The following is a 22,032-nucleotide window of genomic DNA, read 5'->3' on the forward strand; positions in this document are numbered from 1 at the left end:
TGGGTCTGCAATAGTCTTACTATAAGTTAATAGACCAGACAGTTGATGCTCATGTCCCACGTCTCACTCGTTTCACGGTCCATAATACAACACCTCCTCCACTTTCATTCCTCATGTTAAATCCCTCAGGGCATCAAGCCATTCCTCTTCAAATAAATCCTCAAGAGTGTTGTCTTGCTGAGCTACAGAGACTTCACTATAGGCGGGCTGGTACTGCACGGTCGCCATCTCAGTCTGAAGAATGGAATTGGCGATTCTCTTGAGCTCCAATAAAATCTTCTTGGCCCTCGGCCATATGTCCTCATAATGCCTGAGCGTGCCAAGACAAACGCGGATCCGGGACCGAGCTACTTCGGCTTCATCTTCTGGTAGTGTCGACTTGCAAGCTACGAGGTGAGCAATGGTGCAGCAGGCAACCATGCAGATGACGAAGGGGGATAGCTGGGCTGGGCCAAGAGGCAGGATAATAAGACACTGGTTTTGTTTGCGGATGGCCTGTAAGAGTTTTTGCAGATGGGACTGACGATTCAGTCCGCTTCCACCGCTGACTCCCAAGAACAGCGGAGGGGGAGGCGATCCGCACGATGAGATTGATTCAATGGGGTCATATCGAAGGGTGGAAAAGGGCCTGTGTATGTAAGCAAGACATCTAAGGTTCTTTTAGTCAGTCCGATTCAATAAGGAGATAGAATATGTGCAGCTTCTTTTCTTACGTGTACATCATCATGTGTGCTTGGAAAATGAGCTGATCAAAAAAGGCAGGCCGAACATCGAGGTCTCGCTTGCTTGGCGGCAACATAGTAAACCAGCCAGCAATCTTGGCCTCGAGATCATCACACATCATCTCTGCTTTAGGTGTGGTCATGAACTTGAGCGATGCGTGCAGTGTAGTAGCAAATATTACACTTGCGTCGATATAGTATGAAAACGAAGAAAACGACTTTTCTTGCATGTCGTACTCGCGGCTGTGATACTCTGCGAGTGTCGTTCTTGTCGGCGGAATAAGCTTTGTGGTTCGTTTCAGCAATGCAAACATTTATCCAGAGATATGTTGGGGCCAATTACCATTTCATTGTACTCCTTATCTTCACATGGGAGATCCACATCGAGGCTCATGTCCTTCAGCCTCAATGTATAGTCCTGTCGGATAACAGCAAAGTTCGCGTCGCTCACGTACAACATCCACATTGTCCGCCTCAAACTTTCTGCGAGGACCGGATCGCTCTGTGAAGTAAATTCTGTGAGTGTCTTGGTGCCCATGCCAATGAGGCTTGCTTGGTGCATCGCCTTTGATAGTAGTTCGTCGGCAAGGTCCTGCTCTGCGCACATGCTCTTAGCCAATGCTGTCAGCAGAGTTGTTTGCACGATGAATCCATCGATGTGTTCCACCTGCCCCAATAAAGAGTCTTCGATTCCAATGATAGGGTTACTCGTGTAAAAAGAGCCAATATGCCGAACAGCGCCCATAACATGCTGAATATTAGGGCATCCAGCGGCATACCTCGCATCTAGAGCTGTCCTCGGCAGAATAAAAGGATGACTAGGATGAAAGTTCTCATAATACAGATCAACAAACTCGATTCCATCATCGTGTTGAGTTTCTATGACTCCAAAGCCTGCAAGCGAGTCTGATAGCGGCTGCTGAAGTTCCGAACCAAGAGATGCCAGGCTATCAGTGGGGGTCAAGTTATGCGCCTGGAAATCTTGAGCCCGCGTTCTTCTTAATGCTGCTTTATAGCTACCACTTCGACGCGATTCGGAAAATGCACAGGTTCTCGAGAGGCCTTGGCATCGTGAACAAATAGGGCGTGTCCCATCGCATTTCAGATGCTGGTTGCGACAAGGGAGACAGGCAAGCGTCGCACGAGTTTTAGATCGGCGCTCCATTATGCAGATATTCGTTTGGAACCCAATATATTCGGTTTCGAGGTATTGACTATGTTGTTGATTACTGCGGTTTTAGATAGTCATGTGCCTATAGATGGCAGAAATGAGGTAAAAGTCATGATTTAGCTTCCGAGGAGCGGTGTTGCCAAGACAACGTTGTGACTCAGCAATATCTGTGGACAGGCCACTCATACCCGCATAACTCGTTATGTGTTTAGTATTATGTGCTATCCACATAACCTGGTACTCAATAGACTAGCTAAGCTTTAACTTCATTGTATTAAATTAAATTAATTTCCTATGAAAATAATAATTTGAATCAAATCTTATATAATTTAAAGAGAAATATAAAATATTCTAAATTTTAATATATAGTATATATAGCTTTAATTAATAGGCAGGTAGAAAAGCCATAGAGAAGTAATTAAACGCTTTGCAGGCCATGGCAAGATGCCGACCGTTTCCAAGAGAGGCTTGCATAGGTAAAACTCTTAGCCTACGCCCTGAAGCTGCTTATGATCTGATTTTACAGCTGTCACCAGCTAGCTATATATTTTAACCTTACAAGTACGGCGCAGGTGTCTTTTTCAGCTTTGAAGTGGTCTTCCAGGGATGTGTAGAAACCGGCCTAGCGTGCAACTTGTTTTCAGACCGGTTCTAGTTATCTAGCAGGTGACAAGAGGCAAAAGTTCTTTCACATTGTTATCTAGCATTGAACCTGGCAAGGTAACCGCTGCATCCCGCGCACTTTACCTCGCTCTTTGACATCTGATGCTACTGCGCTTGGACCCTTTAGTAGAAAGGTCAGCAAACCAGAAAGCCAAGTGCTGTCTGAGCACCAGGTCATCATGCATATACTCCATACAGGTTACCTGATTGAGCAAAGTCTACGACTCGATCTGCATGTCAACGGTATATTGTATATTTTTACGACGCTTAGCAGTCACATTGACTTATAGGTTTTCGGCCTCCTGCATGTAAATGGCTGGCTGAACTACATCCAGGTCATTGCTCTCATGCAAACTATTGGCTTCCTGCGTATGTGTGGCTGGCTGAATTAGGCCATTGCTCTTACGTTTCGGTAGCTTCGGCATTTCCAATACGCCAGGCTCGGCCCGCTTTATGGCTGTACGCACTGTTCTTCCTGGCAAATGAAGCAATGATCTGCAGTCGAACAGCACTGAAGAATGACAACCTTGCCATGGCCGAACACCTGCAAATAATTCACGCAAGATCCTCTATCTGTCCAGAAGAAGAGGAAATTCTCACGAGTTCAGAGTACTACGTAATAAATGGTATATAACTACAGCTGCGCAGACTTGAAAATAATTCTTCTCTACTCGATAGTATAACACAAATATTCAACCTTCTTATTAAAACACTTTTCAGGATATCCGTACTATAAACCTCAGCATGTCTAGCAAGGACTCATACCTCTCTGACCCCCGGTGTCAGTGTGATTTTGTCGTTGGCACCACTCAAGCAAGCATCAACTCTGGTTTATGGGAGTATCTTTACGAAGAATCCCAACCCGTTCAGTATCTATGTTTTCTAGCCGATGACAACGGCTACCCTACCGTGCAGATCAGTCTAGATGACTTGATGGTGCAAAGCGGGGGCATCAACCCATTCTTCATTCCTGATGATGCTGATTCGGACAATCCGCAAGTGAGCGCCCTTGCAAACAACACCGACTTTTCTGTCGGAGTCATGTTGCAAATGGGGTTACCGGAGGGCCACACGCCCCAGACTTTACCTCCTATTGTCACTTTGAACACGGCTAGCAATGTCGCCTTCAATTTGTACTGCAAGCAGATCAAAGTTGTCTCCATCAAATGGGGCAGAAGAGAAAAGTTCAGCTGGAACGTCTTCAAACAACCCGTCGGACCTTCTGGAACCCCGTGGACCATGAAAATGTCTGTTGATCTCACCATCGGCGACTTGGATAAGAAACTCAACACGCCGTACTTCAATAATCACCCCAAACTTCGAGACCAACTGCTTAAAGCTCTAGATAATCTCTCCGACACTGCCTTCAGCTTGCAGCAGCTTTTATTTGACCTGGATAACGCTCTTCTCGAAACTATCCCCGACTTCTCTGGCGTTACTGACGAAGATGCTCGGAATGTTCTCGAAAACTATTTCCGCGATATATATGTCAAAAATGCCACCGAGTACGGTCTCCCATTGGTTTCTATCACCGCAGTAACCCAGGGCAAAGATGATTCCACGCTCAAATTGACTGGCTTTGAGCGTATCGTGAATCCTCTCAAGGACGGCAATGGCAATCCAATCTCAAATCCAACTGACAGCCAACGGGCCGTATACACTCTGGATCATCTTTGCGCTACAAACAGCAATCCCGTCCCACGAATCACAGGACTTGATTGGAACTGGGTACAGCCAGCAGAGAGTGGTGACCACAGTGGCGCTGTAGCCATCAACAGGAATATCCTTACCCAGTTTATATCATCCAAATTGGAGAAATTGGCTACCTCAGCCTGTTTTACATCAAAGATTTACGATGATCACGTCGAGTTTACCGCTGAGGGAACTCCTGTGGTCACCATTCCTCCTTCAGGCAGCAACACCATCCATATGGATCATAGCCATACCAGCGAAAGCCCTCAAACCTTTTCTTGCCCAGGATTCGATATTCTTGTCCAAGTTGACACGGACGTTTCTATCGTTTACGCCTTGGATGTTTTCTTCGAAGGAACTGCGCTTAGGACCGTCCAGAACTCTCAGATAACTTTCTCTTCTGTGCTCGATATGAGTCCGTACGGGGGCCATGGAGACCTCTTATGCATGATGAATGTTGTCGACAAGACGCTGACAGATACTTTTGCCATATCAGTTGATCAGTCCGGTAGCTTGCAGCTAGTCAAGTCAGACCAGAAGGAAACTGACCAGTCGGACACCGAGCCTACAACAATTTTCAATAGTTTTGATTACGGGGATTCGAGTATCATATTGGAAGCTGTACTTGCTGCTTTTGATACGGAGATTCGGGGTATACAAGTTGACATTGCGCAGTCTTCAGCTGGGATATTGCATGAGCTGCAAATCAGTACACTGCAAAACTTCGTCTTTCCTGGTGGCAAGGTTTTCACCTATAAAGACCCCTTCTTTTCCGATCACCAGGACCTGGTGTGCAAGATTACCTATGTGGACCCTGAAGAGGTAGGCAACAAATAGATTTCCAAGTAGGTTAAGAGGTGTAAGGAGGGGGATTTGTTGAGCGAAGCGAATATGCTAGTCAATTTCGATTACGAGTGTCCAATTTATGTCATGGTTTATTATCATCGCCAGAGTGAAACTGACCTTGATCCAGGAGCCACAATATACCGATGACGAAGACGACACTTCTGACTCCAGGTCGCATAGCCCGCTCCCTCCTCCAGAAGATAGCTCCAGTGGGAGGCTTGCAGCGAGCTCAGAGTTGATACAAAACTACGTGCAAGGGGAAATCGTCTCCCCAACGGACAAGTTTGAATCCCTTCAGACTACTGAGGGACACACAATTCTCTTTAGCTGTGACACCTCGGGAGTCCTCCATGCCATTGAAGAACAGAGTGGTAATTCGCACACCGGATGGAAGACCCATGATCTGTCGACAGTGGTTCTACGAAGCCATTTTCCAGACGATGTGACTAGCGCCAAGGTTCGCACCTTTGACGTTGGTCAAAGCGCCTTAGATGGAACCATTGGGTTGATGATGGCTGTCAGTCTAGATGACACTGATCACTTGTTCATATCTTTGGGTAACTCGTCTGAAAGTACCTCTTGGGTCGATGCACCAACATGGATCAACGTCCCCTTCGACGCAGCAGATGAGCAACTTGAGAACCTTATAATCACTGGAACTATGTTCGCTGAGACTATGGGCGGCGTACAGTACTTGGTGGTTGACATTGATCGCTCCGGAAATACGGCCGACCCTCATATATCCCGCTATCACATAGATCCCTCTCGAAGCAGTGGGCAATACTGGGTCAAGCACGACGTGACAGTTGATATCTCAGCTGGAAAGTATCAGAGTGCGGTTGGACGAGTCAGTGGGAAGCCTGTCGATGGCATCTACACAGCTGGATACGCTGGAGCATCAGCACAGCTTATTTACGAGCCCATTATCAACTGGTATGGCGGGGGTCCGGCCACGCCTATCACCTTGCAAACGCCAGGCCGAGAAGTTCCTTCGACTATAGCCACAACTCGTAATGGAGAGGGATCGAGTGATCTCTACGTCATTGCAGGCTCAACATTGTATCGTTTTGCTGCCGATGAGCAGGAGGGTAACTTTGAGCCTACCGCCCTCGTTACCAGCGACGTGATAGCCCAAACTGACACGTTGAGAGCTATGAACCACAATGGTGTCACGACACTCTGGGGTAGGACCGGAAGTGATGAAGTGTATTACATCAGTTGTGAGACAAGTCAACTGTATGACTCAAAAGCTTGGAACCCCCCCGTTCCTCTACTTTCTGGAGTCGAGCGCATGTCAACTTATATAAACCGCCTCGATGGTGGCAACACTATCTTTACAGCTGGTAATGGACGACTCCAAAAGATCGTTCAAGATGACCCTGCTACTGGTGGACTATGGCGCTCACAGAACATCATATTAGCAAGCCCTCCAGATGAAAAGTCCACTTCGTTCAAATCCTATACCACTACAATCCACATCACACAGAAAGATGCAGAACTGCCCGCATCTAATACAACAGTCAGACTGTCGGCGCACAGTCGCACTCCAGTTTACATCAATGGCCTTTACTACGTCTTATCGCCTGCCCCAATACAGATCCCAACCGATGCAGGAGGGTCACTCACCATCATTGACACAACAGAGGGGTTGAATGCTGCAGTCTTGACAGTTTCTGTAGAAGACGACCCCGCTATCACGATCAATCCCATGAGAAAATCTATGGACAAGCTCACCTCGCTCAATTCTACATCCAAGCTACGTGACGCCCAGTTTCCCAGCACGACAGTTGCAGGCGGCGTAGTAGGATCGCCAGACTACACCCATCTTGTGGATCCATCAGTCAATGACGACGATGTTTCAAATGTAGCAAATCACTTGGATGTTCTTAGCCAAGCATCTGCCATGCTGGAAAGTTCTGGAACCAAGCCGTTGTTGGCCAAGAATCATCGAGCTATAACAATACCTCATACCACCACACTCTTCAGCTTTGGGGACCTTTTCAACGGCCTCGTGGGTGATTTTGAAGACTGGGCTGGCAAACTTGCTGATACTATTGGATCTCTTGCTGGAGATGTCTGGAGCTGGATGAAACACAATGCCGAGGCTTTGGGACAGCTTGTCAAAGATGCCGCCACTGGAACTCTGCACTTCTTTGCACAGATCGGCGACAGTGTGTATCACGCTGTTCTAGATACTATGCACGCTATTGCTGGTGCTGCAGAGTGGATTTACAAAAAGATCAAGACTGGTATCCAAGACCTACTAGGATTTCTTGAGATGTTGTTTGAATGGGATGATATCCGCCGGAGCAAGGATGTCATACACAACGCATTCAAACTGTGGATGCAGCACCAGGTGGAATATCTCCCGAAAGCCAAAGACGCTTTGGATCAGAATATCGATGCTTTCAAACAGGGTCTCACGGAGTGGACTCAAAGCACAGACATATCTGCTTTTGGGGGTCTTTCTCAGAATCCAATAAGTCAAAACACTGAGGACCCAAACAAAGACCAAACTTCAGGCTCCAAGCTCTTTGCCACCCACTACCAGAATCACGCAAGCGAGGTTCAGTACATCGGAGGCTGTCCCGAAGTGGGCTCAGTGGAAGACCTCATAAATGACCTGCTAGCAGTCATTTCCCAGGAGGGGGCTGTCCTCGACGATACTTTCAACCAATTAACCACACTCGCCCAAGACTTGTCAAGTCTCAGCGCACAAGACGCCCTCAAAAGGGCGGCTGCCATATTACTCGGTGCGGCCTTCTCTAGCGTTCAGGTTGTAGTTGACGCTCTCCTGAACGTCCTCTACAAAGTGTCCGAAACTGTCCTTACCATCCTCGATGCACCAATTCGAGTTCCTATCATCTCTGATATTCTCGACGCCGTGTTTCCCAACTTCAAAATGCTCTCCTTTCTGGATCTCATCTGCTGGATTGCTGCTATGGGTTTCACTGTAGTACACAAGATCATTGAGGGGTCTGCACCATTCCCCAAAGGCAATGAGTACGTACAGGAGATTATCTCGGCGGGGACTTGGGAGCAGCTGGAGGATGCGTGCCAGAAATCAGACTTGTCTTTCCAAAAGACCTTTTTCAAAGCCACTCACTCTATTGCTGCCTTCCTTGCGCTGGTCGGTAACCCCATCTCCTCGGCTGAGGCCATGTCCGAGGCTGGTTCACTCGGTATGCTTTCCACCGGTGCTACTGTCATAAAAGTCGTGGCTACAGGATCTCAAACGATCGGTGACATTCTCGTCCCTCGATACCCAGTGAAGAACGAAGTCGTTCAGACAATTTCCCATGTAACAACATGCCTTGGGATTTTGACCTCTATCGTATTCTCCAGCACGGTTCAGTCCAAGCTCAAGGCCAAGATGATCAACAGTTTAAGCGTGGCAGACCCTCGTGGTGTAGGGGCCATAGTTGATGTCATTCTTGTTGTTCCTTGCTTGGCTGTTACCGGGTGGCATTTTTACGAACTTACCAAAGACAGCACTGGCGCAACTCTCACAGCTGCTATTCTCGGTGAGGTTTCTTCCCTGGCCTCATACGCGTCGAAGATCTCTTATGCCGTGGCTGTCAACGATGAAGATCCCGACAGCCGTCTTATTGCTGTTACAGCCAAGGCTGCATGTGATGATCTTTACTCGGGATTACAGGTTGCAGAAAGCATTGCTGGCTTTTCTTGATTGCATACTCCAACAAACAAACACGAGGTTCTTGACACTAAGTTGGCGTTGTTGTAGGTAGTTTTTGCACAAGCTACTAGCTAGGTTAGATGTGTTATCTGCAGTTGAGACTTGTGGCTGAGAGCTTAAATCAGCAGAGAAGTTAGCTATTATTAGTACACATAAAGGTCAGCTTGTACAGGGGCCATTAGGTAGAGAATGCGACTGTCTAACTATCTTGGTGATAAGAATAGAAGTTTATGTCTGGAGACTAGAGGATAGCGCGGATCACAAATACATTCGACAAATTTCTACGTAGACATATTAAGGAGCTTGACCCATTATGTAGCGAAAGTGGCAATATACTCCATTACATTAGCATTTTCTCTATATCTATCCAACGTCTATGTAGAAATCCTCTAATTAATCATATAAAAGTGTGCGCATTACATCTCAAACTCCAAAGAATACCAGCCAAGAAAGCGACCAACAAACTTCAAGTTTGGAACAAAGGAAAATACAGTGGAAGAGCTGTGTCATTCGAACTGAGAAAACATCAAAGACATGATCAATGTCAAAGCATCAAAGTTGCATTATAGTGGCAGAGCAATGGGGTTTGGTGGGCACGAAGCTCAGAAGTCCCAGAGTGTACCGAAAGCGTGCATTCCCTCTGTATCAATCATCATCTGTTAGCGAAGCTCATGAGACACCCAGGACAGAGTTGTACGAACCTGCACTGCATCCTTGCATCATTTCATCATTCCCCTTCATGTTGGACGTGATGAAGATGACCTCTGCACCGAAACTGTTCCAGGTATCTCTCAGGAGCTGCATTGTATCTGGTCGACCGCCGCGTTCTTTGGTGTCCCATAGTATCATTCGATCGGGCTCGATATTGTCGTGGATAAGACGTGAGATCGTGGTTCCAAAGGTGTTTAGCTGGTCAGAGCCTATCCAGATGAGGAACCTTGATGGCTGTTAGTACAGTTTGGCGTTGGTAAACCATCTGGGCATTCATACCAGTTTTTGCTCTGGATACATGTTGACAGAGCAGCACCAATCCCTGTTCCGGTGCAGACGCGAATACCCCTTTTGAACATTGCAGAAGCGTGTCCGATTCCAGCTACACAATGTCAGTACAATCTATACCACGATATGCCCCGCAAGCAACTCATACCAAACTTCAATTCTCTTGTCCATATCTTTGTAGGCGGGTTCGCAACAAGGCTCTTGGTGAAATCACCCTGGACACCGCAAACCATATAATGATAAGGGGAATGGCGTCCTTCGCTGATAATACCGAAGGCGTGATACTCCATCAAGGCTGATCGGCCGATTCGTCCCAGGAGACCTTGTCGCATTCCCCTGTCGAACCGGAGGACGGCGACCTTGGATGAAGGTATTTCTACCTCAACGGGGACCTTTCGGACTGTGACCCACGGGAGAGCGATCCTAAGCAACGCATTCATCAGTAAATGTCCATGTTAGTGCGCTGGAACTGGGGTTCCCTACAAGATTGTCATGAAAATGGTGAACCAGATGTTTTCTGTTGTGATCAAGGACTGTGCTCTGGAATTATCTTCGCCGCTAGTGGCATCGTAAGAGTTGCTCAACACGACGAAAGACCATGTAGCCTATACCCAAGTCAGTATCAACACTGAAAAGACTCTGACAATGACTTACAGCCAAACCCAACCAGCCTGCGAATCGGTGGTATCGCTCAAAGATATTGTGGTGGTTACTGGAACGTGGTATCAGTACAATTCAACGCGTAACACAGGCTTTGACTTACTTTCTGACCCATGGCAATGCACTAACTACGGATGTTATGATGAATACCACGGTGACGATCCCACTTATGAGTACAGCAGGCTCACGGATACTACGGTGACTGAGAATCTGCACAATGTAATAAACGAGCCAACTATGACAAGTCAGCAACTAGTAGAAGCATGAATAAGGGTGTATCTTACGCAGTGCCAGAGATAGCACAACCCGAATGCACTCCTCCAACATGCTGCAGAAATGAAGCTGCCATCAACTTCATTCTCAACGGCGCCCACTGTTCAATGTTAGCCTCTCTATCATCGCAGCTTAGTGGCTACATACACTTCTCAGTCCATAGATCAAGACCATATACAGGATCCGAAAGAACAACTCGTTGCGCATCAAGATAGCAAAGAGCAGGTTTCCCAGAACCATAGAACCAAGATTATCCTGCGCATATTGGAACTGTCCGACGCTAGTAAGGATTATGGCAACAAGGTTGAGGGTGACGACAAAAACGAAGAGCCGCTTATAGGTATTGAACCACAGTACGAACAGGGTACTTTTCTTAGGTTCCTGCTTCTTTGGCGGCGGCGTGATCTTTTTCTTGGGGAGAATCGGCAATGAAGAGTCTGATTTGCTATAGTTGTGAAAAGACGAGGTCGATTGGGTGGCGGACGACATGTTACCGTCATGAGTTGGAGGGAAAGCAGTAAGGTGGCTATTCGCTTTGTCGGATGCATAGACCTTACTCAGTGGTGCAAGTGCCATTCCCGAGGTATCGTGCTGGCCCTTCTCCGCGTCGTTAAATTCGCGGTTGAAGCTGCCCTCTGACGGCGTTTCGTGATAAGGGAATCGGAAACTCATGGTGATAGGGAATGAGGCGATAGTGTAGGCAGGTTGGTGGATTGTTGAAGTGACCAGGATGAGCTAATACCCAGACAGAGATTGAAGAGACTCTGTTACCAGTGATACTCCTTACAGCCTTGAAACCATTCGGCCGGGATGCATGATATATAACTATTCTGTCTGACCCCTGAACCGAGGCTACTACATCACAGTCAACAAAACAAAGTTTTATGCGTCATTAGTCTACGCGTAGGCCACAGACTGCGTGAAGTGGGCTATCTGATAGACTGATATGCTATTTAAAGTTGACTACAGCCGAGAACCGAAGTCTATCGCGTGCCTTTCGCTCGTGTTTGGTGCAGGCTGAGGGTCTGGGCGCATTCACACGCCGACAGGGGAGCAGAGCCGCCCCCACAAGGAATTCAGGCGACGGATAGACAGGGCCAAGGGCTAGGGTATCGGTCCCAAGCTGGCGGTCCATCGTCCGATGTCTTCGGGCATCTCAGATGCGGCGCGTATTATCGCCACATCTGGTCATTTAAGCGAGAAAAACATCATTTTGACTTTGACAGCACGTAAGAAACTGTTTATTTGGTTGCATTTAATTTAATCTGCCGATGTGGGATGACGGGCTCCGAGCAGGGTAATTATACGATGTAGTATTCAAAGGTTGAAGTAAGACTTTAGAGCATTGTACGTAGATATGATCCCGAATTCCGACAGCTCCACTGTTGTAAATGCCGGGCTGCTATTCCGTATCCAGGAACACGCAATGGAGAACCCCACCCAACGTTTAAATAATGGATACAGAAGATTTGGATCCGCGCATATAAAATGCAAATTTCATCAGGCACGAGAAGCAATAGGCTATTTATTGGAAAGCGGAGCTTGGAGGGGAACTCTATATAATTGGAGAATATGTTCACTCTGCGGGATACTCCCAGGTCTACGAATTGCATAGAAGGTCAAGTCATGTAAGGTAGTTACAGATGATGCCATTCGATGATTGCAACACCTACTTCCATACAACATCGATGTCTTTAGAGTTTACTGCTAACCGGAACTTTTTGTCTGTTTTCATATGTTTCATTCGGCGGCCCGTTAGAAGGGCTAACTCCCCTGCTAGGCTGAACTATCTACAGTTGCTATCGTATCATGCCCGCAAACGGCATATGTGCCTTGGGTCGTCAGGTACCGACGCATGCATGCAGATCAAACAGCGATCCCGTTCATACTTGGCACTGATAACTGATAACTGACCTATCTATAGCTAGCCCTATGGTAGCTTCGTAAAGCACACCATCCAATACGCCAGCGCAGGCCGTGGGGCCCGAAGCATCATGCAACTATAACATACGTCATAAGTATTTGGGGAAGACCGTCACAGCAGAAGCAGTCAAGGCGGTCAAAGCGATGCTTTGAAGAAGGTGAAGCTTCCCAGTTCCGCGGTTTCCGGTGATGTGTTTTGCAACTTTTGATGGCAGTCTTGGCTAGGAACCGTCCATCGAGGCCCGTGCTATTCCGGGAGGCAGCCGCGGTTGCAAAGAAGAGGTTCACTCCATAACATACTGCTTCTGGGCTGTAAGTAGGGCAGCGAACCACTCGGTGTCCGCGCATGAAGAGAGGGTACTAGAGCTCCCCATGTGACGACAGATTTACTGAACTCGAGAGTATTAGCTAGGCATCTGTTCCGAGCGCCCTCGATGAAGAGATGCAACGCTTGGTGCTGACGGGACAGTCTCTCTTGCAGTACAAGACATTCTTTGAGCTTATCTCTGTTGTCTTCACTTCCTGGCTAAACTACATTCGGACTCTTGGGGACTTTTGTTCCAAGATAAAAAAGGTGGACATCATCCTAGCGGCCGTTCAGTCCCAACAGTAAGGGTGCTAGGAACTGCCGTTGATCTGCACTATCGAACCTTGGCACCACCTAAACCTCGTAAATCCTCGGATATTTCCTTCTCTATGCGGATAAAGGCACATCCTCATTCCCGCTTAGGAATTCAATGATCTTCTCCAAGGCTTGCTCATCTCCTTGTTTTGTTTCCATCAGTTCCTCGTCAACCCAGCCTCGCGTGTACCCGCCTCCGAAGTCCACCAGCCAGGCATCATCCATATCGTCGATGATGACATTGCTAGGTTTTCCATCTCCCCATACCAACCCATTCTGATGAAGCAGCTCTATAGACCGACGGATCTGGCAAGCCCACTTCTGTCGTTTCTCAGGTGTGCCAGCAGCAATGCCATCGCTAAGTCTGCGTCCAGGCACCCACTGGCGAAGGAACCCCAATATCTGTTGGGTGTCTTTGTGGTGGATATAGCCTACAAGTTGGGGAATCTTTATTGCGTTTGGTTGGAAGACTTTGACCATCTCACTGAGGCAATTGAGTTCTCGTGCCTCACTAGTACCAAAGAGTCCGCCTGCTCTAACATGTGACTTGCAGAACATGTCTTGGCCTTGCACCTCAACGGCAGCCGTAATTGTAAATGCACCACGCACAAAGACCTCAGCCACGGAGATGTCCTCGGGTGTAAAGCGTGGTATATCGGGGTTCAGTTGTAAATCTTGATCTATACTGTGGTCAAAGGCAGGATCGATGGTAAGAGTGGTAGATGCTTCGCTGGAGTCGATAGATATGAGGGAGACGGAGGTAGTAGGAGTAGGAGCCTCTAAGCGAAAGTAGAGGACTGGGGGGAACAAGAGATGATATAGAGATTGGTTGTCTTGCACACGCTCGTCTCGTGAAGGTATCAACTGATGAAAAAGAGGTCTTCCAGTGTCGAGAATCGGGATAAGGACCTCGTCCACAAGCTCCTCATACTCCTCGTCGTCCTGACATACGGTAGCCTTCTCTATGGTATCAATAAAATGATCCTGTAGAGGGCGATCTTTCTGTCCCTCCGTGTCCTTTGTAGACGACCCGTTGGAAGGCAATATAGAGACGGATAGTAAGCAACCATTGAATCCAAGTACTATATCTGCACCATCTCCAATGCCACTGTTAAGTTGGTAGACAGTGATATCATCCGTTACCTTGGTTTCTACCGAGTCGCCCATTTCTAACTCCGCGAAGTACATAGAATGTGTAGGGTATGTGTTGTAAGGATGCTTGGGCGGGGTATAGACATGAAGCATCGGATAAGCACGCATCGTAAAGAACAACGCGAAAGTGACATCCTGTAAATTAGTAAGCGGCCTTACTACGGAACAGCCATGGCCAACATTGCAAGACAGCCAGGCATCCAGATACAGCCCCGACTGCAAACATCAAAGCAAGCCTGTTATCAACTACACTGAATGTCAGCTCCTCCAATGCCAAGCAGTACCCAGCGATCGGTGAGAGATTGCCAAGAGATGATCTCCAATAGTGCATCTCTCAGCTGCGCCATTTCTTGTCGCTGAGACAATGTTAGACATGGAAATACCAACTTTGGGATAACGTGCATGAGAATGTGGAGTTGGTTTGGCTTTTTAGTAAGAGATCGCCATAGAAATAAGCCATTTCGATTGCCGTCCGAGACAGCCGTGAGTACTAAGTTTGCGCAACAAACTCTAACAACTGCCGATGCTGGGTTATAAAAGAACACGCGGCCGCAATTCAATATTATGAGGGTTCTTCCCTGGAATGATGGGCACTTGGTCTTTCAGTCAGTCTCTCATTTGTATGCAGTCTCGGGCATCTCTGAGCTATTTCGGTTACAATGGTTTCGGAGAATACTGCAACTCTACCTCCAAAAGGTTGGTGATTCCCAGGAAATATAGGAGAGCTCTCTTCACTTCATTCGACTAACTATCATTCAGTGTGGGCAACTTTGGTGACAAATGATGATTATCTCAAGGGCGTACTGACACTCAACTACCGTTTGCGATGTGTCAAATCGAGATATCCGCTCCTGGTTTTATACACCCGCACATTATCCCTTACCAGCGTTGAGTCTCTGAAGCGTCGAAGCATAGCAACGCTCCTAGTACCACGACTCACCCCGACGACCACAAAAGAATACACCGATGACCTTCGATTTAATGAGTGTTGGACAAAGCTGATCGCCTTCTCACTCATAGACTACTCACGAATTGTTCTCCTAGATTCGGATATGTTACCACTACAGAACATGGATGAACTCATGGACCTTGACCTCGACTTACCATCAGTAAGCGGATCTGGAGACATTACTCGTAGTAAAAGAGTGTTCGCTGCTTGTCATGCATGTACTTGCAATCCCTTACGAAAGCCGCACTATCCGCCGAATTGGAAGCCCGAGAATTGCGCGTTTACGTCCCAGCATGCCTCACCAGACGTCGCACAAATTACTGGGGCAGATATCTTAACAGGACTGGGCAAACTCAACAGTGGACTTCTGGTCATCAACCCATCGAAAGTCATTTTTGATCAGATCGTCACGAAAATGAATGAGACTGGTCTCGACTACCAGTTTCCAGATCAGGACCTATTGGCGGATCTTTACAAAGGTCGTTGGGTCGCATTACCATATATCTACAACGCCTTGAAGACGATGCGGGATCCAAGCGTGCACGGGGCTATATGGCGTGATGAGAAAGTCAAGAACGTTCATTACATTCTCAGCCCCAAGCCGTGGGATGAGCTCGGGTTAGATGGGACGTGGACGGGGGATAAGCCTATACATAAGTGGTGGATTGACGCGTACAAGTCAATGCGCGCAGAGGAAAAGACACTCGGAATTTCTTAAATACGCGTTACCTCACAGTTCTAGACATTAGGTAGAGCTATATGAGGTATGAAGACAAAGCAATTCCTGCCGTAATATCGTTTACATTTTGTCTTCTTCAAGTTGACCACGGAATGCTTCAATTGCTTTAACCATGCGCTCCAGGCCCAGGTTCAGATAAGTCCTTTCATGGGCAAACACAATTCGAAACCAGCCGGGTATATCACTTCCAAAATCAGCACCGAGAGCTAAGAAGATCTTGTACTTCAACAAAACCTCTTGTAGCCTCGCTTCAAGAATCCTCAGAGCTTTCCCGGGATCTTCCTCATATTCCTCCTGGTTCTGCAAAGTGGCATTGATTTGTGCGCGTAACGGTTGGAATAGATTAGCCCAAACGAACAATCCCGCATTGGATCCTTCTTTATAAGGAATCTGATGACTGTTGAGAAACTTGGTTGTCAGCTTGTAGTTCTCTGCCAGCCGTAATCGATTGGTTTTGATGTAACTCTCAATGAAGGCATCATCGTCGAGTACACGAGCAGTAGCAAGGTCAGCTAGAGACGAAGGGCCAGAGAAGTAAGAGTTTGCTTCGCAGGCTCGTAGCAAGGCTTCATTCCGACTGATCAGAGACCCAATTCTGATACCGCAGGAACCAAAGTCCTATAAACCGTCAGTACTGCTCGGCTTTTGTGCACTTCAGGGCCTTACCTTGCCCATTCCCCATAGGACATGTAGCAGGTCTCTATCAATCAAACCATCGGGATTAATATTCAAGGCGGAAGTGAATTCGGGGGCACTAGGGGCTTCTGGGTTCTTCCAGACTGACAGAGCATATACCTCATCACTGATGAGGTGTAGGTTATGTTTCTGACAGAATTGCATATACGCCTTGAGAACCTCAGGAGTATAGCAACGACCTGGCAGACAGTTAGAAGGAAAGTTCAATAGGCACAAGCATCTTACCTAATGGGTTGTGAGGGTTGCATAACAGAAACACCCTGACACGAATTCCTTGCTGCTCAGCTTCCTCCAAAGCTTTCTCGTAAGCTACAACACTCTCGACGCTAAAGGGATCTACACCTCCAAACGAGACGCCGACAATTTTAGCTCTATAAAAGGTTACCCTGATACAGCCAGTAAGATCAGACGTTGACTCACTCAACTCTGTAGCCCAGATCGATAGGGAAGTTTCCATAGTGAGGTCGCGCGAGCAAAACGCCGTCACCTTTATCGCAGAGAGCGAAACCACTGAGCTCGATTGACTGACCTACACCAGAGGTTACAATGACTTGATCCTTCATGATGTCTTCAAACGGGCTGAAGTGGCGGTTGATGAATCTTGCGAGGGTATTTCGTAGGCGATGAGAGCCAGTAAAACCGTCGCCGGCTGTTAAAGCATGACTATCAAGACTGAACTACTGAAAGTCAGTATAGTTTATATTTACATCGCCAGAAGGGGGTAGGTACATTCTTAGTGATATGCTCAATCAGTTCCTTGTGCATGAGTGTCTGTCAAGTATCAGTCTTGCATCATTGGTGTCAGAGTTGGGCATTTGCATTTTCAGCGACTCCAAGACTGATGTATCCTTCAGGGTTTGTTTCTAGATGCCACAGGTCGTTGACTACATCCAGCATTGGCATTTTGCTTGTCGGCGTCGCGAACACCTCGCCTCTCTTTGAGAGGGTTGCCGTTAATGACATGATCGGTCAAGTTTTGTAACAGCGATGATTTTTGACAAATGCTTCGAATGATTTTGGAGTAAGCTTCAAATCCCTCGTTGGTCAGTTGAGGGGTTAAAGCGCTGTTTGATCGCGCAACCATTCGAAAGATGATCGAAAGTCAATCATTCATTGCGGAGATCCGCTCAGTGCATGTTCTCCAAAGGGCGCGGGATGACATCACGAATAAGCAGCCACGGCTGAAATAGAATGACACCTGCAGGACTGAGATTCGACCTCATTACAAAACAATACAAGCCATTATTACCTGATCATATCTAACGCTGTTCTTCTGACTTTGTAAGTGAATTGCTGCGTAGATTAACCCGTCCTTGAGTTTTATGGCAGGGTAAGCATCTCAAGACAAGGTTGCAAGTCTCGGCGAACTTCAGTATGCGATCAGTAACATTATCTCTCACTTTCCCGATTGTGTTTCTGCCCGATCTTGTGATACCTCTTATGTCGGCATTCTGGCAGTTTCAGTGCAAAAGGTTGCATGCCGATCACGTTTCAGAGCATCGCACTTACCGACCGACGATTTCGTAGTCGGCCTAGTTCCGTTAGAAAGAGCTCTTCTATTCGGGCAAGTCTTTCAGAATAGCTCCCGGTACGTAAAAGCTTGTTTCGGCAGTCATTGAACTCATCCAGCGCCACCAACCTCGTTAAAATGCCAAGAACCAGCTGAAACTATAGCGTACCCGTTATTGACTGCTAACCCAATATTTGGCGTTGTCCCAATATCGCGGCTTCCCCTCACTTTTACTCCTTCAAGTGCCGAAGCCCTGACCCTGTCTCGGAGGCATTTAGCGTAAATGTTGCCATGTCACATTGGCGGAAGTTCCGGAGTATTTCTTCCCCCAACTTCCGACACGATGCTACCTTGATGCGTCAGATCGCCATCAGGGCACTGTTTCTTATTGGACATTGAGTTTCTCTGGTCGCAGACGCAAGACTAAGCTGAGATGTACGTGGAAAAAGCAAAGAGGTTCACTAGAGCAAGAGCGGTGTTGACTTTGCGGCGTCATATCGTCAGCCTCAGTTTGTCGAGTTCTACGGAGTAGACTTTTTGCTAATGTCAGTGCAGGGGTCAATGCGTAAAATGACATTTTGGTGACAGCCGCTGAAGCTTAAGCGGCCACGGACTGAAGTTTGTGGAACTGAACGGGTCAAAGAGTTACGGATGCGTGGGGTCTAGGAGACGAGACATGTCGCCAACAGTGGAAATGAGGATGAAAACAGTCTCTTGGAATCTGCAACGGAATGATCCGTGACATTTCTTCAGTGGACTCGGCGCTGAAGAAAACCTGCTTTGGCATCTGTCGTGAGACGAAGACACCGTGGATCAATCCTAGTTCACGCTTGAGACGCAGGGGCCCATCCACTCATGTCACCAAAATCATCATGCCCACGTTGCGATTGGTTGGAATGGTTCCTAGTGTCTGGGTCCAAATGACTCGATCATCGCTATTAATTATTTCACTGTACTCTAAGTTACAAGGTATATCCATAACATCGCTTTTCCATGACTCCATTCGATATCAAATCGGTTCCAGTTTGATCAGTGTTTGGAAACGTGCACCGTCGTCTCATTCTTGACGAGAATGCCACCAAAGTTGGCTCCAAATTCACCAGTGCCTGGACTTTGACCCGTGACCATAGACGTGTACTTGTTGCCCGCTGGTCTGAACCGGTCGATGGCGTGGCTCTCAAAGTCTGACACTGAGCCGCGACCACCGCCGTCGTCGGACTCGGCGAGTTGGTGCGTTGAGCTAGATTCGTCGTTGGGCGTGGACTTGTTGATGGTGTCGAGGCGGATGGATTGCTTGGTTTGACTGCGGCCGTAGCTGTTGGGGTAGCTTCCTGAGCTGGCGCCTGTTCGGGTTCGGGGATGCGTGCAGGTAAAGATGTATGTGCACGCGGGTCGGATCGTAGGTAGTGAAGCTATACATGTTAGATATCGCTGAGTGCGTCGTTGAGATTAGTACGTACCGGAAACGTTGATGAGATTGACCTCGACAGTTGCCCAGATGACAATGTCGCAAATATTCCAAGTCAAATCCGCGGACTTGTCATTAAAAACGCGAGCAGCGACAATCAGTCGAATAGCGGCGGCGCAAATGCTATGTCTGTAAGTATCCATCAATTGACCAAGGTGCACTTCACTTACAAGAAGCCAAAGGTGAACATGACCATGATACCAGCCTTTTGAATCATAGGCAGCTGCAATTTGCCAATCTGCCACATCGGAAGGATCAAGATAGCGATATCAATGGCAGCGTGCACCAGCGTCGTACCAAAGAAGAACTTCTTATCCTCAATGGCGCAGTATCCGCCTGCTTTCGAATCCCAGAACGCATCGACGGGAACACAGTGGAAGATACCCATGAAAATCTACCATCAATTAGCCTGGGAGCCTCAATTGATCCTGATGTACATACTCGGAAAATGATCCAGACGATGGCGCATCCGAAGAGAATTTGAATCGGTAGTCGAATATTGCTGACCCGGAACATGCGCCAGTACAAACTGAGAATCGAGACTTTGGCGAAGAAGAGACCGAAGGCGTAGAAGAGCTCGGCGATGAAGAGCAGAAGTTTTGATTGATACAATGCATCTTCCAACGTGATGTTCCTCATCTCCGTGACATCTGTGATATGTAACCCAAGACCATGATTGACCCCTTGGTACTGTTAGCATCGATATCGGTTGTTGGTCGTTGGTCCTTAGGCGGGAACATACAGTAGGGAATAATAATGATCCAACCAACAGAAATGGCCTTGAAAAAACATCAGCACTCACAACCTCACTCACAGCAGCTCTAAAAAAAAATAACACACATATCCACAAAGAGCAAAGTAATCGTCCCACGACAAAGGAATCCTCTTGAGCCGACGACTCAATAACCGAAGGATGGTGATAATAGTCGCAGCAGCAAACGTGACAAACAGCACGACCCAAAGGTCCGTCTGCTTAGACTCCATCTTGGCCGTCCACGGAGGTAAACAGCAAAAAGGAGCAAACACCTCCGCGAATCAGAGTTTGGAGGTTTAGTTAAGCTTACGGCACACTCAGTTCGTCAAGAACCAGAGAGGGGCAGCCCAACCATACAGAGTTTGGAGAGAGGAAAGAGAAGAGCGAGAAGGACCAACGCGAACCCGAGAGGATGGATACAATGCGAGAGATATGTATAATTACGCCAGGGGAGGGGGGGCAGTTCCCCGAAAGGAAACATTTTAATTTATCTATTCGAAACGAACCGGTATGTGGACCTGGGAACTAAAGGGGAACGCAAAGCTTGCGATGATCGTGTCAAGGTCCAAGGTCCCCTCGTAAAGGAAAAATGGCTTGGGTGAAATTCAAAGCGCGCTTGTAGGCCTCAACGGCTATGATCGTCGCTGGATGAGGTCTAAGGAGTTGAGCTAGCAGACTAGTCGGTTCCACAATGTGACATTCGACGGGTCCACCGGCTTTTTTAGGTCAAGACTTCGTTATCCCGTTCTTGGTTTGGTTCTTCTGTTAGTCAGTAAGTATATAGCATGAGGGCTTGCTCTGGGCTCTGCGGGTAATCTCTGGGCGCGCGAATGATTCCCTTGGAAAAGATGAGGTGCATTGTCACATCGTGATTCCCAGAGTGTCAGGACTTAAACCTTGTCATTGTTTGACAGTTAATATCGAGAGTGGACCATCCTCGCAGAACTCAATCTGCGAGTAATCTTCACGTTACATGTCAGCGCCTTCTGACTCTTTTGAACTTTCTTTTTCCTGCTGCTGCTACAGATACTTTGAACTAATAGTGAGGCAGACGCTTCTCTGCGCTGGCGCCATAACTTGCGCTAAACATCGATAGCATCGACACGGGTTCGCTCCCGCATCAGCTCGTAAGGCTAAAGCAAAATTACAAGACCCAGAATCTGCCGCGGAGGCCGCGCGGGGGGAGACGGTAGTTACGCGGGTGTCGTGCCGCAGCCAAAAGAAGGCTCTTCCCTACTAGCTCAGCGGATACAAAGACTTCCGGGGGGGTTAGACTAGCTTCAGGCCCAACTGTAAGGTAGCAATGCGAGGTTTTGCTCAGTGAAGATCTCTGAACCCAAGATTGAGGATCCCAAGGGCTTGGGCCGGATAAAGAAAAAGAAGAAAAAAGTGAGATCGAGTGTGAAAAAAGCAAGGACTGAACCCCCTGGAAAGTATATCTTGCAATGCATTGCCTTGGCTGTTGGTTCAGGGTCTTTGCTCACCGCGCCAGCGCG

At 47.6% G+C, this 22,032-nt stretch overlaps 7 protein-coding genes across 7 annotated transcripts; 2 read left to right on the forward strand and 5 right to left on the reverse strand.

The window, feature by feature from the left end:
- Positions 1-111: 111 nt before the first annotated feature.
- Positions 112-1,887, reverse strand: FSUBG_6902 (uncharacterized protein; the record flags this gene model as incomplete). The annotated part of the gene is made up of 3 exons (XM_036685150.1): positions 112-649; positions 714-1,006; positions 1,066-1,887. The coding sequence occupies 3 exons, from the start codon at positions 1,885-1,887 to the stop codon at positions 112-114; spliced, it is 1,653 nt and encodes a 550-aa protein (XP_036537556.1).
- A 1,016-nt stretch (positions 1,888-2,903) lies between these two features.
- Positions 2,904-8,782, forward strand: FSUBG_6903 (uncharacterized protein; the record flags this gene model as incomplete). The annotated part of the gene is made up of 4 exons (XM_036685151.1): positions 2,904-2,925; positions 2,973-3,172; positions 3,277-5,070; positions 5,222-8,782. 4 exons carry the CDS (start codon positions 2,904-2,906, stop codon positions 8,780-8,782), a joined length of 5,577 nt encoding a protein of 1,858 aa, XP_036537557.1.
- A 611-nt stretch (positions 8,783-9,393) lies between these two features.
- FSUBG_6904 (non-ribosomal peptide synthetase) lies at positions 9,394-11,395 on the reverse strand (the record flags this gene model as incomplete). The annotated part of the gene is made up of 9 exons (XM_036685152.1): positions 9,394-9,431; positions 9,493-9,728; positions 9,782-9,884; positions 9,939-10,213; positions 10,274-10,395; positions 10,445-10,502; positions 10,554-10,685; positions 10,735-10,823; positions 10,871-11,395. The coding sequence occupies 9 exons, from the start codon at positions 11,393-11,395 to the stop codon at positions 9,394-9,396; spliced, it is 1,578 nt and encodes a 525-aa protein (XP_036537558.1).
- Positions 11,396-13,340: 1,945 nt separating this feature from the next.
- FSUBG_6905 (uncharacterized protein) lies at positions 13,341-14,528 on the reverse strand (the record flags this gene model as incomplete). Its single annotated transcript, XM_036685153.1, has 1 exon — positions 13,341-14,528. One exon carries the CDS (start codon positions 14,526-14,528, stop codon positions 13,341-13,343), a length of 1,188 nt encoding a protein of 395 aa, XP_036537559.1.
- Positions 14,529-15,079: 551 nt separating this feature from the next.
- FSUBG_6906 (galactinol synthase) lies at positions 15,080-16,087 on the forward strand (the record flags this gene model as incomplete). Its single annotated transcript, XM_036685154.1, has 2 exons — positions 15,080-15,116; positions 15,180-16,087. 2 exons carry the CDS (start codon positions 15,080-15,082, stop codon positions 16,085-16,087), a joined length of 945 nt encoding a protein of 314 aa, XP_036537560.1.
- An 81-nt stretch (positions 16,088-16,168) lies between these two features.
- Positions 16,169-17,367, reverse strand: FSUBG_6907 (1-aminocyclopropane-1-carboxylate synthase 1; the record flags this gene model as incomplete). The annotated part of the gene is made up of 4 exons (XM_036685155.1): positions 16,169-16,726; positions 16,775-16,983; positions 17,030-17,175; positions 17,225-17,367. 4 exons carry the CDS (start codon positions 17,365-17,367, stop codon positions 16,169-16,171), a joined length of 1,056 nt encoding a protein of 351 aa, XP_036537561.1.
- Positions 17,368-19,343: 1,976 nt separating this feature from the next.
- On the reverse strand, positions 19,344-20,766 carry FSUBG_6908 (uncharacterized protein; the record flags this gene model as incomplete). The annotated part of the gene is made up of 6 exons (XM_036685156.1): positions 19,344-19,726; positions 19,775-19,905; positions 19,953-20,176; positions 20,224-20,465; positions 20,525-20,561; positions 20,623-20,766. 6 exons carry the CDS (start codon positions 20,764-20,766, stop codon positions 19,344-19,346), a joined length of 1,161 nt encoding a protein of 386 aa, XP_036537562.1.
- Positions 20,767-22,032: the final 1,266 nt, after the last annotated feature.

This window comes from Fusarium subglutinans (assembly GCF_013396075.1).
Source record: "Fusarium subglutinans strain NRRL 66333 chromosome Unknown NRRL66333_c0000080, whole genome shotgun sequence".
In the NCBI taxonomy this organism is placed as follows: domain Eukaryota; kingdom Fungi; phylum Ascomycota; class Sordariomycetes; order Hypocreales; family Nectriaceae; genus Fusarium; species Fusarium subglutinans.